This window comes from Saimiri boliviensis, chromosome 2 (genome assembly GCF_048565385.1).
Source record: "Saimiri boliviensis isolate mSaiBol1 chromosome 2, mSaiBol1.pri, whole genome shotgun sequence".
NCBI lineage: Eukaryota > Metazoa > Chordata > Mammalia > Primates > Cebidae > Saimiri > Saimiri boliviensis.
In genome coordinates, this window is record NC_133450.1 from 62,894,207 (window position 1) to 62,913,643 (window position 19,437).

The window sequence follows — 19,437 nt, forward strand, 5'->3', positions numbered from 1 at the left end:
GGTCCTGCCCCGGCATATACTGGATGCTGCTGCAACCTTCTTTTGACTCTTGAGAGCCCACCTCCAAGGTTTACCTGAATGCATCTCCACCTTTGCCCCTATGCCGGCCTGGCCTCCTGGCACATTCTCTTGCACCCAGGCCTTGTGTGGATTTCTCAGGACTATCTGTGGCATGTGGTTTTCTGTAAGCTATAATCAACAGGCAGGTGTTCTGGGAGGTGCCAGGAAGGCTTTGCCTGGGAGATGTTTGGCCCTGGCCTTGGTTGGTGACAAGTTAATCAGCAGGTAGGTTTCACAGCTGCAGTGGTCTGCTGAGAGAGTTCATTACTTGTCCTTTCCAGAAAGCATTGCTTAGCGTGGCTCCCCGCTGATCCCCACGTGACCTGACCTCCCAGGGAGAGGCTTTGCTTTCTGCAGAACCACACTTTCTGCCTTCGAAGGTAAACCTGCTCTTGACGTTGTTGTGTCTGTTAGTCCTCTCTCTGCAGGGCCCACTCCTTCATTCAGAGCTGCCATGGGAGGCCTCCTATGCATCGGCTCAGTGCTGGATCTGACACGCTCTTCCCCCTGCGCCACGCGGACCCTCCTGACAGAGGCCCTGTGGACTGTGGCCTTCGGTTATGTCACGCATTTACTGCCCTAAGGGGTGTGTGTCTTCCATTTGCATTCTCTGTCTTGCTCCAAAGCTGGGAAGAGGTGCAGAGCCTCTGGGCCGGCTGTGGCTTCAAGAGAACAAGGAGCCACTGAGGACCGTGGGTTGGGAGGAAAAGTGGAGATGAGCTGCAGTGTCAGCTCTGCCACTCTCCTGTGCAACCCTGGCCTCGCTACCGCTTCCTTTCCCCTTTCTGAAAAGATGGGAGCTGGACGAAGGGACCGTCTGGCTTTGTTAGCTCTGAGCAAACTGGACATACTGTTTTTTCTTGGATGCTCTACCTCGTGCTGACCCCAAATGGAGCACGCCCGGCCTCCCTGGATTGCCAGGCTGGGGGCCTTGTCTTGAGGTTGCGGACACGAGCAAGGCTTTCCTTTCTCCTGAAATGCTGCTGAGCAACCCTGGCCCTAGTTAGAGTTGAAATGCTTTTCATTTCACCAGGCCCTCCATGCCTTGGGTTTTTGACTAGAGTGCTCTAGAGCCAGAGGCCCTGGGTTCAGATCCCATCTTGGCCACTGCTGGTAGAGAGAGCCCTGGCCACGCACTAGCTGCTCTGAACCCTACTTTGTTTTGTTTCTTCTTTGAGACAGGGTCTCACTGTAGCACCTAGGCCGAGTGCAATGATGTGATTATGGCTTACTGGAGCCCCGATCTTCCAGGCTCAAATGATTCCTCAGCCTCCTGAGTAGCTGGGACTACAGGTACGCACCACCACGCCTGGCTAATTTTTAATTTTTTGTAGACAGGGTCCCGCTATGTTTCCCAGGCTGGTCTTGAACTCTTAGACTCAAGCAATCCACTCACCTTAGCCTTGTAGGGTGCTGGAATTACAGACGTGAGCCACCGCATCTGGCCAGGCCTAATTTCCTTGATTGTCAGATGGGGCTGCGAACAGAATCTACACAGGGTTGTTTTCCCGTTCCTGCAAGATGTATAGGATTGTGACCTGCACTTGGTGAGCATGTTATAAGTCACCCCGGATTCTTGGCAGGACCTTTGTCAAGATGCTAAGGCTCCAGGAACCAGAGACTTCCAGGGTTTCACCCAGTGCTGGGTACGGAGGAGCTGGTGGAAAGGCCAGGCCATGTGGCCCTCAGCTGGGCCTGGCTGTGCTCTCAGGAGGAGCCAGGGGAGTGAGATTGTGCTGAGTGAGTGAGTACTTTTAACAGCCATAGGGAAATAATTTCAGTTCTTCTGTCAAGGGGACCATCACTGGTGTTAATGGGGTGGCCAAGTATTAACTGTACACACAGGCCCTGATGCAGTGGATCCTAGAGTCGGCTGGGAAATTTCTCCTGGGAGTGGCATGCCGAGTTCGCCTTGGTGCTGAAACGTATCTCCTTCTGGAGCCAGGTGGTTGTTAGGATTCTATACAGTACAGGAGGCTGTTGTCATCCGCAGCCGATGCTGCTGTGGTCCTGGGGGGAGGTAATGGAATTGTCCCCCCTCTGATGCTTGATCTATTCCACGTGGAAGGCTGGAGTCCCAAGAAACAGACTCTAGGCAGGCCCATGCTGGCGTTCAGGCCTGTGTTTGCCTCCCCCCCTCCCCCGAGACACATTCTCGCTCTTTCACCTAGGCTGGAATGCAGTGACATGATTTCGGCTCACTGCAACGTCTGCCTTCGGTTCAAGTGATTCTCCTGCCTCAGCCTCCCGAGTAGCTGGAATTACAGGCACCCACCACCACGCTTGGCTAATTTTCGTATTTTCAGTAGAAACGAGGTTTCACCATGTTGGCCAGGCTGGTCTCAAACTGGCTGGTCTTGAACTCCTGATCTCGTGGCATGCCCACCTCAGCCTCCCAAAGTGCTGGGATTACAGATGTGAGCCACTATGCCTGGCCTTTTTTTTTTTTCTTTTAAATAGTTGGAGTCTCACTTTATCACCCTCAGGCTGGATTGGAGCAGTACCATCTCGGCTCACTGGAACCTCCGCCTCCCATGTTCAAGCGATTCTCCTGCCTCATCCTCCTGAGTAGCTGGGATTACAGGCATGCACCACCACATCCAGCTAATTTTTGTATTTTTGTAGAGAGTGGTTTCATTATGTTGACCAGGCTGGTTTCAAACTCCTGATCTCAAGAGATCTGCTTGCCTCAGCCTCCCAAAGTGCTGGGATTACAGGCGTGAGCCACCGTGCCTAGCATTGTTTTTTTTTAAATTGAAGTGTAATATACACATAGAAAACTGTACATATCTGTAAGTGAGCAAGCTTGATGAATTTTCACAAACCAAGTCCACCACATGCCTGGCACCGTATCAGCAGGAGAGCAGTGCCACTCCCCAGAGCTACTCACAGCTCCCTGCTCCTCTCGGAAGTTTTACCTTTTCTTTTTCATTTTACCGTCAGGACATAGCAGCGCCTGTTTCCAGCACCTCTGAAAACTATGGCATGTGGCATCTCCTGCCTTCCACACCTGGCCTGTGCACTGAAACAGCAGTCAGGGTCTCTGTGGGTTTCCTTTGTTGGGTAACAAAAGTGACAGCTGAAAGCAGCACACATTTATCGTCTCTCAGTGTCTGTAGGTCAGACACCCTGACAGAGCCTAGCTGGGTCCTTTCCTTCCAGCTCTCATCAGAGGCTCAGCTGGCAGGAGCTCTGCTTCCCCCAGATCATTGCAGAATCTATTTCCTTACAGCTACAGGAGGCTGCCCGCAGTGTCCAGGGGCATCTATAGGTCTGTGCCACATAGGCACAGGATGGCCACTGGCTTTATGGCACTCGTGTCTTCAAAACCAGCAGCAGCAAGAGGGCAGGAGGCTGGAGTCTTATGCTACGTAATGTGAGCCCAGGAATGACGCCTTCTGCTGGTTGGGGCCTCAGGTTCCCCTCACCTGAGAGGAGAGGATTATGCAAGAGCATGAGTACCAGGAATGAGGGTATCACGGGGCCACCATAAAGTCTTAACTGTACACAGGGATTCAGAAATCACGTTCTCACAGCCTGAGGACACCAATGCCGCATGCAACAAGGACAAATCAAACAGACTAATGGGAGGAAACTCCCTCCTCAGCCTTGGGCTGTGAGCTCCCTGCCCCAGCACCTGTGTTCCTGTCCTCCCATGTGATATCTCTTCCCCAGGGTGGGGGACAGGGACACTGGTTTTTAGGAGGAAGGAAGGAGGCAAGTTAATAAACCAGGAGATGGGTTTTCTCTGATATACCAGGTGCTCTCAAACCTTTATTCTATTCGTGGCTTCCAGCCTAGTCCCCCATGTTGCTCCTGGCTGGCAGGATTTTTCTGAAACTCACCTCTAATTCTGAACTTTTCCCTGAAGGCTTTCCTGTGCCTCCATCCAGCCTTCAGGTTCACATGCAGCATGGCCCCTGTGGCCTGACCTCGCCCACCCCGCTCTGCCTGTCACGCCTTCGTCATGTGACCCACGCTGCTCCCTGGACTTCCGTCCCTGGAGGGTGAGGGCTTCCTGCGGGTAGTGGGGCAGGCTTGCCCCCACTGTGGAGTTCCTGTCTGCGTCACTCCCTAGACATCTGCTGACCTGTGACTGCCCAGGAGGCCAGCTTTGCAGTGGAGGCTGCCTGGAGACCATGTAGGAGGCTTGCCTGCTGGGAGCTCCCGTGTGCGATTCCAAACCTGTCTGACCAAGCTTTGTAGAGTTCACCAGCGTTTAGCTTTCAAGTACTGCCTAGCCTTTCTGGGGATTCATAGCAGTTCAGTCGCAGAGTCTGTTTTTCTGTAGGTAACCAGGTACACTGCAGAGGCCTGGGCTTTGACACTGGAATGGCTGATTTTGAATTTTGGCAAAGCCCCCCAGCTGGTTGTGTTTGACCCGGAGCCAGACACATTGCCTTTCAGAGACTTGATTTCTTTATTATGAAATGGGAATAAAAATAGAGGTGTTTGCTCTGTAAACCATGGGGCTGCTCTGAGAATCAAATGGAATATTTTGTGTGACTGCCCCTGTTTAAACCAGAAAAGTGCTACAATTGTATACTGTGGTGGATCATTCTGATTACTATTTAAAACATTGATGCCGGCGGGGTTGGGGGTGGGAGGTTGTATTGCACCCCAGGCATCAGCGGGAGGATGGGCATGGGCCAGAACTGCAGCCCCTTTCCATGGGCATAGCAAGCTCCCCTGGGGTCAGCTGCATGGGGCAAGGCAGGGTAAGCCCAGAGACCTTGTGTCAGGTTTGGCCCTAGGAGCCCACAGGTGTTGCAGGTAACGAGAATCCTTTCATTTTTGTGTCTACAAACTCCCTTCACATCCGTGATCTCTGTGATGCCCACAGCAGCTGCTTCGGGTAGGGCTTTATTCAGAATGGACCTTACCCAGGACGAGTCTCAGAGGGTTAACTCCAGACTCGGAACTCTGATAGCATTTTCCATGAGAAGAGAACAAATCCCTGTGTCTAACTCCCTGCCCATTTCCTGGCTGTAAGGACAGAGGAGGAAAGAGTCTCTCTGACGTTCGTCTCATTCCACTCAGATTCTCAGTGGCAGTTTCGCAGAGAGCCGGTTGTCCCTGTTGGCATCATTCCATAGGCTGGGGACATCTAAAAAGCTGGAGAGAGCTTGTGCTGTGGGTGGGCACCGTGAGGCTCCACCCCAGGTGTGTTCCAACCATCATTCCTGCGGGGCTGGATGTCTCTGCCGAGAACCAGGCTGCCCTTGTTGGCTCCAGGATCCCACTCTTGGTGTCCTTCAGCCGGCAGACCCTGCGAGGGAATGTGTGCTTACCGTTTGCCATGGATACGGTTGTGCCCATCTTCCTCTAAGTGGTGATAAAACCGTGCAGTGTGCTCACCCTCCCAGCGGTTTGGTAATTCTAAGAGACTTGTGAAAAATGCATGAGGCCCTCAGTATAACAGATAAGCTGGAAAGCTTGGCACAAAGTCCACTTGTGGATAGCAGGGTGACTGGAAAAACTCTGCCCTCTCTGTCCCCATCCCAGAAGAGATCGTGTTTAGGAATAATTCTTCTGTTCATACTGAAGCTTTCATCCCCAGTCAAAAGCTTGTTGGCGCCTGCTTGTCAGATGTTTTCCCCTTTGGTTTCATGTGGCCTCTTTCCCTCATGAGTTTGGCTTAACTTCATGTCTTAATGAATCTCAGTTCTCTCTTTAAAGGTCACTGTCCTAATGCATAAACATGGAATCAGAATCAGCTTCATGTTATGCAGAGCTGAGTGGATACTCTTCTTGGGACTTCGAGGGGAGGAAGGAGCATGTCTGTTCTAAGCAGCCTCAGTTACAGAGGGAGAATTGCGTCATCCCTTCCATGCACTTGACTGGCAGGCTCCTTCTGGAAGGGAGGCACAAGTGTGTGGGTGGCCCTCCCGTTACCTGGAATGCCTCTAGAAAGTGGTCTGTCCCATTCTAGAACAGCTCCGCTGTGCAGCATTCAAGTTTACTTTTACAAACACATTCTTCATTCTCTCAGTCTGTTTAGACCTTCGAACTAGAGGCCATCTTTCCAAGGACCTTAAGGTCATCTGCAGTACTCTTCATGTCACAAATGAGGAGACTGAGACCCTAAAAAGCCAAGTGACGTGCCCAAAGGTGACTCTGAAAGGTGACGACCCCAGGCACCTGTGCTTCTTGACTCCCCATCACATAGCCTTTCCACTACCCCAAGCTGCTTCCTGGTGTGTTTAGGGGAGGGGAGTGAGGACAGCTGAGTGCCTTTAGCTTGTAACCGAGGACATGAACGCTGGCCAGGACTACAGATCAGGTGGGGTGAAGTGGAGAAAGGTTTTGGTCGTGTGAGTATCTGCTGCACCCCACATAATGCCCTGAGCACTGTCAGTGATGTGAAGTCTCTTGAGTAGATGGCCTTTTAATGTTGACATTTCTTTTTCTTTCTTTCTTTTTTGGAGATAGGGTCTCACTCCATTGCCCAGGCTGGAGTGCAGTGGCACCATTGTGCATTGCTGCAGCCTCAGTCTCCTGGGCCTGAGTGATCCTCCCACCTCAGCCTCCCAAGCAGCTGGAACCACGGGCTTGCGCCATTGCACCCAGCTGTTACTGTTGGGATATGAATATGATTTCATATGTATGTGTGAGTCTTGGCAAGGAGGGCTTCATGAATGACCTGCTCTCATGGAAGCATGGATTGCGTTGAAAAGAACAAGCTCTGATGAAGGAATGGTGCCAAGATGGAGAGCCCCCAAATGAGACAGGGCATCAGGTGCAGGCCCTTGGGGGAGGCTGAGACGGTCAGGAGAGAGGCACTGGGCATGGTCCCTTGGCCCCAGGGCAGCTCTGGATAAAACCTTCCTGAGGGAGTCTCCTCGGCTAGTCCCCACACTCTGTGTGGGCGACAGATGTGGGCTTTCCTGCATCCATGCCTGGCTCACTGTCTACAGGCAGCGGGTCGGTGGCCAAGTGGCCTGCTGACAGTAGGAGGGAGCTGTGACACCAGCTTCTGCCCTGCTTCCAGGGCCTCGCACTCATGTACGGGGAGAGGATGGTGAAGGGATGAGGACAGTCACAGGCATGAGGACTGCAATGTGAGGACTCCCCTAGGTTATGCAGCCACCACTGAGGCCAGGGGAAGTCTTTAAAGACTCAGAAAGACAGAAAGGAGCCCAGGGCCAGACACTCTGCCGCGAAACACAAGGAGACCGATTTCAGAACAGAAGTGGGAATATGAGTCTCTGGCTTTTGTGTCGAGTGCTCTGAAAAGTGGTCACTAGCACTAAAATAAGTTCACTGAAGAAAAATGATTCCAAATGGCTCTTTCTTCCTGTCAATAAGGTTCACTAGGAAGGCAGCACTGGGGTGTATTTCCCCAGCCTGTGCAGACCTCACTGACAGGCTATGGAGTGGGTGAGCAGAGGGCAAGGGGGCTGGCTGGGCAGAGTAATTACGGTGGCACATCGGTTTCCTGGGGCTATCGTCACCAAGTAGCACGAACCCGGAGGCTTAACACTACAGGAATCTTCTCTCCCAGCTGTGGGAGCCAGTGGCTCCAGTCAGGGCATCTAGTGCCCTCCGGAGACCCTGAGGGTGAAGCTTCCCTGCCCCTCTCCCGGCTCCTGGTGGTGCCTTAGCTTGGCCTGGGCCCTCAGGCTTTATGAGGATTTATCCTGGGGTCAAGGAGGCAGCCCCTGTTCCCTGCCCTGCAGACCACAATTGAGGCCTCACCTGGCTGCCTTGAACCCTTACCTGACTTGGCCTCCGGCATAATTTCCTGTGATGGTGACTGGTGGGACCGGTGGGTACCATTTGGCTCACAGCTCCGGAGGCAGACCATCTGTGTGGGAGTCTGAGACCACCATTTTTCGGGGATGTGTTATGTTCCTGGCTTTGGGTTAGGCCTTCTCTTTGTATTCTCCCCTTCGATACTCTTCGAAGTGGGCATGATGAGCTGGTAGGTATGTCACTGCAGTCATCTGTCTCCACACGGCCTCCTCCCTGCGTCTGCGTTTAGATTTCTCTCTAAGAAATCCAGCCAGAGGATTCAGGCCCACTCACAGGCACCATGACCTCGTCCTGACTCCATTCCATCCCCAAAGACCCTGTGTCCTTATGAATAAGGCCATGCTCACAGGTGCTGAAGGGTTAGGACTTGAGTGTATATTTGGGTCACACAATTCAACCTGCAACAGCTGGTTGAGGCTTCTTCAGGCCAGCTTTTTCCCTGAGACCCCACTCTTATCACATCAGCATTCCAGTTTCGTCCTTAGAATCATGGATGTTGAGAGCAGAGGGTGACCTCATTTGCTGTGTCGGCCGGGTTGGTCTGGGCCCCCCCCCGCAGGGTGGCGTGGGGCTCTGCCCATTGTTTTACTGAGTTCTGTTCTGAACAGCGGTGTCTTTCCTGCAGTGTAAGTTAGGGTTATTCCCCTAAGAAGATTAGAAGTTTCTTAAAGACTTGTTTTTGTCACGGCTTCTCTCTTGACATTTCCTCCATGCCTACCCCGAAGCTGGTAGGTATGGAAGTGAAGTACTTGAGTGTTGGGTGGCTGGTGCCCACCCTGGTGGCGTGTTTCTCTCAACCACACCTTCCTGCAGACCCTCTGATGACTCCTGGCATCATCCCACTCTCCTGGCCCTGCCTCAGAGTCCCTGTGAGCACGGGGTGCAGGAAGGCCACTCCCAGAGAGAGGAGCCAGTGCCTGGAGCGGATCTGCTTCAGGGTGAAGTTTTGTCTGGAGTCAGGCGGCCTGCCCGGGGCCTGGTTCTGGTTTCCTCGCTGTCTTCTGCGTGAGGCTCTATTTCTGAGTATGGCCTGGTGAGGCCTCTCTCTCAGATCTCCAGGTGATTGCTCACAGCGCCCCAGTGCTGGGACGAACCACCCTCCACCAAAACCGGGGCTGGAGGGCAGGATAGGAGTGAATGGACGTGCAGAGGGCGCGAGGGGGGAGGTGCTGCCTGGCATTACCCCTGCTCTAACCAGAGCAGCATGATTCCCTTTCAGGAGTACATCGATGCTCACCCTGAGACCATCATCCTGGACCCGCTCCCTGCCATCAGAACTCTGCTTGACCGCTCCAAGTCCTACGAGCTCATCCGGAAGATTGAGGCCTACATGGAAGGTAGGGACATGTGTGGCCCCGCATCCATGCCAGGCAGCCACCTCTGTGGTCACAGAGTGGCCATGGCCTGAGATAGAGAGAGAGAGGTCTTGTCTTTTTAAGTGCTTTGTGGCAGGAAGCATTTGAATTCCTTGGGGCAGTCATTCTGGGGAGGTCCTTTTATTCTCCTGTGACCAGCAGTGAGGAAACAGCCCTCAGGGTTGTTTCATGGTGCTCTCATGGAAAGGGCTGTCAGGGTTTTGTTTTGCTATCTTGAACCTGTGGGTGACATTGAAGTGTCCTGGTAGCACAGAGGCTGGAGAGCAGGAGTATGTGTAGACAGCTCAGCAGCAGGCAGGCAAGTGGAGTTATGTAACTGGGTAGAGGACACAGACAGAAACTGAAGGCCTTTACTCAAACACGTGGAGATGTCATGTGGCTGCTGGACCTCATGGGTCCACTCTGTTCTCGAGGACAGGGGCCTCCCTCTTCACTGTGGTGCCTCCCCTGCCAGCTGCAGGCTCCTGTCCCTGAGGACTCACCCCTGACCCCTCCCTACCCCGGGGGTCAGGCCCAGCCAGAGATCTCAAGGCTGCATTTTCAAGTTGTTTATGTGAGAAAGACTTTGTGGAAAGATTCAGGTTAACAGTAATCTTCTAGTTCACTTTGCTTGGTCCAAGTGTGCCCTGCTGAGAGCTCTTGTTTAATTTTAAGGAAATGCTTGGCCTGGTCCCTCCACTTTGTGAGGATTTATCCTGGGGTCAAGGAGTCAGCCCCTGTTCCCTGCCCTACAGACCATGATGAGGCCTCACCTGGCTGCCTTGAATCCTGATCTGGATGGTGACTTGGCCTTGGGTATAATTTCCTGTGACGGCGACTGGTAGGACCAGTGGGTGCCATTTGGCTTATAGCTCCAGAGGCAGACCATCTGCATCGGAGTCTGAGACCACCATTTATGGGGATGTGTTGTGTTCCTGGCTTTGGGTTAGGCCTTCTCTGTATTCTGCCTTTTGGTGCTCTTAGAAGTGGGAATGATGTGCCTTCCCATTTTTTTTTTTTTAAGACAGAGTCTGGCTCTGTTGCCAGGCTGAAGTGCAGTGGCCCAATCTCCGCTTACTGCAACCTCCACCTCCTGAGTTCGAGCGATTCTCCTTCCTCACCCTCCCAAGTAGCTCGGACTACAGGCGCACGCAACCATGCCTGACTAATTTTTGTATTTTTAATAGAAACTGGGTTTCACCATGTTGGCCAGGATGGTCTCAATCTCTTGACCTCATGATCCACCTGCCTCAGCCTCCCAAAGTGCTGGGATTACAGGCATGAGCCACCACGCCTGGTCTGAGCCTTCCCATTTTACAGATGAATCCAGAGGCTCTGGGAGGTTAGCAGACGTCCCACGTCACGCAGCATTCAGGTGGCTGGGCCAGCATCCAGCCAGGTCTCTCTGACTCGGGCTCCCTGGCTTCTGAGCTGGACTTTCATGTCCGTGGCCAGAGGGCCCTGGATCTAGAAGGACCTGAAATGGGCATAACTGAGGACCCTGGCCTGGAGAGTGGGTGAGTCCTCGGTTCTGTCTTGAAGGATTGTACCCTGCGGAAGAACTGGCTGCTGGACTTGGCTGTCCGGAAGGGCTCCCTGGGGCCTCTTTCCCTGAATGCCTGACACACTGGTGAGTGTAGAGAGTGGGGATGTCATCCTGGTGCCTCATGTGGGCAGGCTTTCTTAGCATGCACCAGCAGCCTTTATTAGCTGGACCTGGCATGATTGGCGTCTGCTATCCACCTCCCCCACCTTGGCACTGTCTTCCTGGATCCATCCAAAATTCCAGAGGGGAAGAAAGGGCTGTACGTCCCCTCCTGGGGTCACCTTCACCTCAGTCTTCCATGGGTGAAGTTTTGGCCAAATGTTTTGGTTCTGGAAGGGGAGTCAGCCTCTTTCCAGAAGGTGTGCTTGTCAGACACTGCCTGTATGAAGAGCGGGAGGTGACGTTAGAACGTGAGAAGGACCAGTTAGTGGAAGAAGGTGGTGGACCAGCAGCCATCTCATGTCCAGGTCAAGTCCGTTCGAAGAGTGACAGGTTTGGGTGGGATTTGAGAAGGTGTCGCCGAGGGGCTGTTCAGAACTAAAAGCATAGGCTCTGGAGGGAGGCATACTGAATGTGGGTTTCAGTCTGGGCTCTTGTTAGCCGTGTGGTCTCTGAAAAGTCAATCAGTTGAGTTCTGCTGGTCTTCTAGAAGATGCGGATAATACCTGGTTCAGCCATGGGGTCAGGGGTCAGGATAGCTGGGATGATGTCTGCAGAGCACTTAGCATGGGACCAGCCCGCTGAGTCACCCGGGAATAGCAACTGCTCTGGCTGCTCCCACCACTCAGCATCCTAATTGAGTCTTAACATCTATCTTAAATTTTTAGGTGTGGAAGACGAGGGCTGGGGATCAAGAGTCAGCCTGGGCCCAGGGTGTGAGCGTGCATGGTGTGTTCGGGGAGCAGGAACCCAGTGATGAGGTGGACCGTAGGAAGTCATGCGCCGAGAGGCAGGCCCAGAGGGTACCTTCGTCACCCACTTGCCCAGCTCTGGAATTGGGCCTCTCCTGGAGGCAGTTAGGAATCAGGTCAGGAATTTTAAGCATGGTGTGTCCTAGTTCACTGGGAGATTATAAAGTTCAGGAGCTGCCTGCAAGGGGAGAGCTGTGGGTGTTCCAGGAGAGGGCCAAGTCCCCCAGCAGGTCCAGAGAGAGAGCTGTTGACCAAACCCTAATGCATGCTTGGTTCTAGATCAGCAGGAAGTGTCCAGAGGGTGGGCCATGAATGTTGCACCCTGGATTTTCCTTACTGTGCATGCTGGGCCTGGGCTTGCATTCTTCCAGGAGGGCAGTCAGAGGCTGGGACTTCCTGGATCCCTTCCCTGCCCCACTAGGGGCCTGTCCATTCACCAGCACTGCTGGATGGGTCCCTGCTGCATGTCCCCACCAACTGCGGAGGCAGAGAGCCTTCCTGGGAAGCACACCCTGGGCCCTCCTCCTCTACTCCCCACTATTCCTGGAGGCACTCAGCCCTTTCAGGCATACTGTAAATGGCCATAATTACCCTTGAAGTTCCCTCAGATAATCACAGCAATCCAGTGACACGCTTTTGTGCTGGGAGAAGGGACTTGGCAAGACTTCCTCCGGTTGTCACCCTCCTTGGCACTAAGGCCGCTCCCTGTTTTCAGAGAATCTGGACAGCTGCAGGGAAGACAGAGCTGGTAGGGGATGGGTGGGCACTTTAGGACTGCCAGGATCCCATTGATGGGCAGGGGGAGGAGACAACCAGACCCCCTGCTCTGCAGTGGAGGTGGGCAGCTGGGCCATGGCACAAAGGGAGAGTCTTCCAGGAATAACAGTCAGAGCCCTTGGATAAGGTCTGTGCTCAGATGGGCCGTCTGTTTCCCTGTGGAGCATCAGCCATTCCCACCTGATGGGAGGTGGGAGGGCCTCTCCCACTCCAGCTCTGCACCCAGGAGACAGTTGAGGCCTGCTGCTGGGAGCTCCCAGCCTCGCCATCTCTGGGCAGCCTTTGTGAGGTTGCTGCCATCTCAGTTCCACATTTGCAGAGCTCATCCTCGTGTCATTCAGAGCCTGGAGGGGAAGCAGGGCCGTTTCTCTGCCTCAGCTCTGGCAGCTTCAAACACTTAGTACCAGTTAGCATTCAAGTTGCTTTAACAGCGGACCTAAAATAATGGTGACTTAAATGAGACAGAACTTCCTTTCTCTCTGATGTAAAAGCCCAGAGGAAGGCCATCCAGCAAGGGCGCAGGGGCTGGGACCCTGGCTCCTTCTAGCTCCTGGGGGGCTGGGACCCGGGCTCCTTCTAGCTCCTTGTTCTTTTGTAGTCAAGCAGTCTGGTCCTGGGTGATGGCTACACTTCCAGCCCTCATATCCAAGATTTAGACATTAGGATGGAGAGGACAACGAAGAAAAAGGAAGCAGGCTGGGTGCGGTAGCTCACACCTATAATCCCAGCACTTTGGTAGGCCGAGGCAGGCGGATTACCTGAGGTTGGGAGTTTAAAACTAGGCTGACCAACGTGGAGAAACCCTGTCTCTACTAAAAATACAAAATTAGCTGGGTATGGTAGCACATGCCTGTAATCCCAGCTACTCAGGAGGCTGAGGCTGGAGAATGACTTGAACCTGGGAGGCGGAGGTTGCGGTGAACCGAGATGGCACCATTGCACTCCATCCTGGGCAACAAGAGTGAAACTTCATCTGAAAAAAAAAAAAAAAAAGGAAAAGAAAAAAAAAAGGGAAGTAAATGCAAAGGCCTAGTTCTCTTTTAAGAAGGGGTTCAGAAACTATATAATGCTCTATTCCAACATTGGACAGAATTAGTCACATCCTAAACTGCAAAGGAGTTGGGAAATTGAGTCCTTGTTCTGAGCAGCCATGTGCCCAGCTAAAACGTGGATTTTGTCACCACGGAGGAAGGGCTAGAATGAGTGTTAGGGGAGGTCACTTTCCAGGACATGGGTTCCTGCCTGAGGACCCACCTTTCCCATGGCTGAATGAGCTTGGAATTTCTTCTCTGGCTGGCTGGGGGTTTGGCCTTAGCCTGTGACCTTAGCGGCAGTCCCCTCCCTGTAGCAGCCAGCATCTTGGAGGCTGGGAGGCTTGCAGAGTGACCTCCCTCAGCATGCCAGGCCCCAGTTTTTTGTCATAGATGACTGCTTCTGGGAGGCAGCCATGCCTATACCCAGACCCACACCCCCTAGGCAGAGGCACAGGAAGCGCTGAGCCTGGGTTCAATTCAAACCAAGCTCTTAATTCTTCCTAGAAATTTAGCATTCCCTGGTGCAGGCCTTGGGGAGGGAGGGAGGGAGGAGGTGCAGTGACAAACACTGACTCACCTCTCATGAATTTGCACGCTGTTTCTCCCGTCAGCAGCCCACTCTGCCACCAGGGCCAGGGTCCAGAGATAGAAGCCCCAAGGCCAAGGCATGGCTGTGCCAGCCCAGGCCAAGCAATTCTGGGCAGGGCTTTAGCTGGCTCCAGAACTGGCTGAGAAGGCACCATGTGTGAGAAGGGACCTGGGCTGTAGTTGCCTATTGTGGGTTTGTGTTCCTGTCTGCAGGGACAGCAGGTCTCAGACCATTGGGCAACAGGCTGGAGAGGTCCTTGAGAGCTCTGACTGCTTTGGGGTGATGGTGGCTGTCCTGTTCTCCTTCTCTCTGAAGCTCTGACACATGTGCTCTGGGGGTGACCGATGGCCTGTTTTGGGACCCCAGGCCTCTCTGGGGACTGGCGGGGTGGGTGGGAAGTGCATACCACAGAGTGAATGCTTCTGTCTGTGGTTTTATGGGAACTTAATCAGGGCTCATCTTAGAGACCATTTGAAAGCTAGATTGAAATTGAGTAATCTAAATACTAAGCAAAGAGAAAGTAACATTCCTTAGAGCCTGGGAGAAACAATTCTCCAAAAAGCCTTTGGGTGTTTGTGGTTGGTGGGGAGATACTCTCAGAGGCAGGAAGTGGCTCTCAACCCTCAGGAGCTAGAAAGGTGGGGCTTGGTGTCAAGGCCTCAGACCCTGCCCATTGCCCCCACATTGTGTGACCTTTCGGAGCTGTGTGTCTGTCTGCGCCTAGTCAGGCACTAAGCCTGCCAGGCACTGTGTTAAGTACTTTACAGTTAGTAGCTAACTTCATCCACTTAATGACCCTATGAGGAAGGTTCTATTATCACCCCCGTTATAGAGGTGAGGACACTGAGGGACTTTGAGCTTAAGGTACTTAAGGTCGCAGAACTACTAGGGGGCAGATTTGGGATCAGAACCCACACCGTGTGGGTCTGCTCTTAGCCAGTGGTTCCCAAGCCCAACTCCTCACCCCTGTGTGTACTCCTCCTGCACCCCAACTCCCCTGTGGAGACGGACCAAGGCAAAGATAGGTAGGGTCGGGGCTCTGTGCCTGCCAGCGAGTCCTGCCCAGGCTCTCCTGGTGCTGGTGGCATGGTGGTTGCCCCTGGAGGTGCCCTCTGGGGTGCAGGAAATGACACTTGAAGGCAACCACACATATGGCAGGAAAAGAGGGACCTTGTTGCTGATGAGGCTTCTAATCTTAGCCCCTCGGGTGGTCTGGGCCAGTCACTGTCCCCTGAGTTGTTTGCTCACCTGGGAAGTGGGTACCCAGTGCCTCAGATGTGCTGAGTGGGTGTCTCAGGTGGTGGCCTCACCCCAGATCAGGCAGAGTGACCCCTTGGTGGGTGCCTGCCCAGCCCACTGGGCTGAGGTGAGGGGTCAGCGTGCCCCATTGAGTGGTCTGGAATGAGGAAGAACAGGGTGCCAGGGAGGTTAGGGTCCTCTCAGGGGAGCTGCTTGGCTTGTGATTCCCTTTCCTGGACTTTGGGGATTTGTGGGAGTGCCACTGTTGTTGTTTTCACATCGACTACTGTCTACCTCCCAGGCTGAGACCAGCCCTTCGGGTGCAGGGAGGCTCTGCAGAGCAGGATTGTGCTTGGGGCTGCCTCGTTGACATGAGGCAGCAGCTGGAGCCGAGGCCAGCCCCGGTCTGAGTCTGCATGAGCCTCCCTCCTGGCACCTGCCATGTGGAGGCCAGTGCCCTCCCCCAGCCTGGGAGCTGTGGGGTGAGGAGGAAATGGTGCCCCAGGGCACGTGGGACCAGGTCTGGCTTACGATGGGGCTCCTTCTGTCCTCAAAGCTGCTCCTTCCCTCAGCTGTAGGCTTCCCCTTTACAAATGGCGGGGTGGAACCTTAGAGAGGTTACGGTAACTTGGTTGAGGTTTCAGAGCTGGTGCGTCCTCTCCATGTTGATACCAAAGCTCACCCTGTTCCCTTACAATAAGCGTCTGTTTTACAGCTGATTCTTGGAATCCCTCCCATCTCCTTGCCCTTAGCTGACCCTTCTGTGGAGTCTGCTCCTGTCCTCTGGAGCCAGGGGCCACCTCTGCAGCCATCCAGGCATTTACAGTCCTAGGAGGGCCCATTCTCAGACAAGGCCCTATCAGCCCCCAGAACCCAGGAATCCTGGAATCATCAGTCCTGCTGGCCGGGCTCTTGCTTGAGGCAGCAGAAGTCAGAAGATGTTCAGGGCAGAACAGGGCCTCAGGGAGCACACCCCCAGATTCACCCTGCCTCGTTCCCTCTCCTGCACCTCCACAGCCAAAGCCAGCTCCACGTCAGGCCCACAGGCCTGCTCTTGGCCCTTTCCATGGCATCTCCTCTTCCCTGGCCTAGCTGCAGCAGGGGGACGAGGGGTCCCTGGAGAGTAATGAGAGCCTCCCCACCCTCCCTCTGGCAGCCTCACCCCTTTGTCCCATCAGGGCTGGGAGCTGTGCCTGGAGGGCAGTGGCCCTGGAGCCTGGATCAGCTTTTCCTGGGGAGGTTGTCAGGTCCAGGCCTCCTGAGGACCCTGGTAGAGACAAAACAGATGCCAGATTCTCTGCCAGGCTCCTCACTTCCACAGCTGTGGCCCAGGGCACTGGTCTGCAGGTTCCCAGGAGAGACTCAACAGGAGTGAACTGAGCTCTCAAGGCAACTGGCTGGCACCCTACAGGAGAACTGCACTTTCATTTTTGGGAAGAATGTTCATGTCTGTTCACTCAGAGCTTAACCTTGCTGGGCCTTTAAGACCATGGCCGAGACCTGTCCTCCAGTAAAACTAAGAAGGCCTTTCTACCTGCAGCCCACCAGCCCCTCCAGCACCATCCAGCTCAGTGGCTTCTGGACGAGATACCCAACTTGGTCCAGGTGGGCCTGCCCCCGGCCTTCCTGCAGAGCTTTCTGAGAACCCCTGTCTCCTCTCGACCCACAGACACCCCTCCTCTAGGAGGTACTCCCCCAGTGACATCACCCAGCTCCGTTCACTCTACTAGGGCATTGCCGCTGATCCTGGGCCAGTTGGTGAACAGACCATTTGTCTTTGGGACTTCTGCTCTCACCCCAATTCCTTTCCCCTTTTCACCAGTCCCCTACTTGGCACTGCTTAGCTGTGATGACTAACTCCCTCCAGAATCAGTTCAAAGGAACCTTCCTCCCCCTCCTCGCACGGAGTCTCCTGGCTCCCCTGGGATTTAAGCAGGGCACATGGGTACTCAAAACCTCCTTGTTGGTCAGATTCATCAGAAAGTATCCAACAGCAGGCATTTACACTTTAATGTCCATTTATGGCTCACTTAGTGTTTTTCCGGCTGAGAGATCTTGAGTTCTCGAAGCCCTACAAAAACTGCTCTTCTCCGAATCCTGAACAATGAGAATAGAGGCCCAGAGTTGTTGCATAGCTGACCCAGGACCCTCAGCACCTTTCTGACTCTCAGTTCAGTGCTCTCTCCATGGGACTCACATCTCTGCAGGGGTCTTTTCAGAGGCAATGCCATGGTGAATCTAAAGTCAGACTGCCTGGGTTCAGATCCTCTCCTGAACACCCAGCTGTGTGCATTTAGGCAAGTTATTCAGCTGCATTGAGCCCCAGCTTTCCTATCTGTAAAATGGGAAAGGAGATAATGCTGGTGGCACCTTCCCCGTAGGTTGTTGTAAGGATTCCTCAGTAGATGGGAGCTCTCCTGGGGGACAGTGCGTGGTGGATTTCAGAACACACCCTTTGTGCCGTGACCCTGTGACTCCTCTTTCTGAACTTGCACTTAGTGCTAAAGGCAGCAACCCCTGGCACCCTTGATGGCAGTCCTCCGGTGACCCCATGAGACCAGACCCTGCCAGGCACTTGCTCCCCTCTATCCATTCCGCCCAAGCGTCCAGCCCTGTGTTTGCAAATGTGTAGTCTGAGTTTATTTCCCCCAAACAAGAGTGTCTTAGGGTGACCCATCACGTAACACAAGTGGGCTTTTGAAAATGTCCTTATTGGCTACTAGACGATGTATTCTAGATTTATTATAATAAAGTTCACATTGCACAGGTTTGTTTAGTATAATCTTTATTTTTAAGAAATTTTGATGTGCAGAGTTGCAAACATAGTACACAAAGTTTCCGTATACCCTTTGCACAGCTTCCTCCGCTGTTAACACCGTAATGTTAATCTGACCATAATCATCTAAACCAGGAAGTTCACGGCGATGACTACTCAGTAGTCGAAAGGCCTGAATGAATTCGAATTTCCCCAGTTGTCTCACTAATACCATTTTCTGGTGCAGGATCCAATCTGGTTGTCGTTCTCTGTGGTCTCCTGCCATCTGGGATAGAGCTTCAGGTTTTGACCTTGCTATGTTTATTTTGTGGAATGTGCCTCAATTCGGGTTTATCTGGTGTTTTTGAGACTAGGTCAGTGTCACCCATTTTCAGCAGGAACGCCACCTAGCAGTGCCAGTCCCTTCCTAGCACGTTGTATCAGGAGGCTCATGAGGACAGGGATGTCTTCTGTCTGCTCAGCAGCAGTGATCTGGTTAAAGTCCACCAGGCTTCTCCATTCTAAATTTCTATTTTTTCCTTTGTAGTTGGCAAGAACCTTCTAAGAGGATTCTTTGCGTATGCCACCTCTCATACCTTTGCCCTTCTCTCGTAGCATCCGTTGATGGTTCTTGTCATTGTTACTGTAGTATTTACTGAACAGTCATCATAAAGGATTGTAAGAAATGTGTCTCCAACCACTCCCGTTGCCCTGGAAAGTGACAGGATCCCCTTCCAGCTTTGCAGACATCCACAGGGCACGAGGTGGCACCTTGCAGAGTGTCAGCATCATCTCATGTGTGAACAAAGGGAAAGGCAAAATAAGGAAAAGAGAAAAGTATGAGATGTGTTGGAGAATCAGTATTACATGTTTCTTTGCTGCAGGACTTCTCAGAGCCTTAATAATATAATATGAATCTTTAGTCTGGGGCATTATATTGAATTTCACCACCGATTGTAAGATGCACTGATGCTTTATGTTTTTTTTTTTTTTTTGTTGTTGTTGTTGTTTTTAATCCTGGCTGGGTGTGGTGGCTCACGCCTGCAATTCCAGCACCTTGGGAGGCTGAGGCAGGTGGATCACAAGGTCAGGAGTTTGAGACCGGCTTGACCAATATGGTGAAGCCCCGTCTCTACTAAAAATAGAAAAATTAGCCAGGTGTGGTGGCAAGCGCCTGTCGTCCCAGCTACTCAGGAGGTTGAGGCAGGAGAATTGCTTGAACCCAGGAGTGGAGATTTCAGTGAGCTGAGATTGCGCCACTGCACTCCAGCCTGGGCAACAGAGTGAAACGCCGTCTCAAAAAAACAAAAAGAAAAAAAAAAAAGAAAAAAGAAAAAAATCCTAAGTAAGATGTGAAATATCGATTATGAGACACATCTCAATTTTAGAGATTGAAAATATGAAAAACATGCCCTA

The 19,437-nt window shown here is 52.9% G+C and overlaps 1 protein-coding gene across 3 annotated transcripts in view; it reads left to right on the forward strand.

Moving 5' to 3' along the window:
• ITPK1 (inositol-tetrakisphosphate 1-kinase) overlaps nucleotides 1-19,437 on the forward strand; it is a 179,689-nt gene that overhangs the window by 116,006 nt on the left and 44,246 nt on the right. For all 3 annotated transcript variants that reach the window (XM_074393450.1, XM_010350552.3, XM_074393452.1), the window contains one exon: nucleotides 9,035-9,152. In XM_074393450.1, the coding sequence (XP_074249551.1) occupies nucleotides 9,035-9,152 (118 nt within the window). The remainder of the gene's footprint in view (nucleotides 1-9,034; nucleotides 9,153-19,437) is intronic.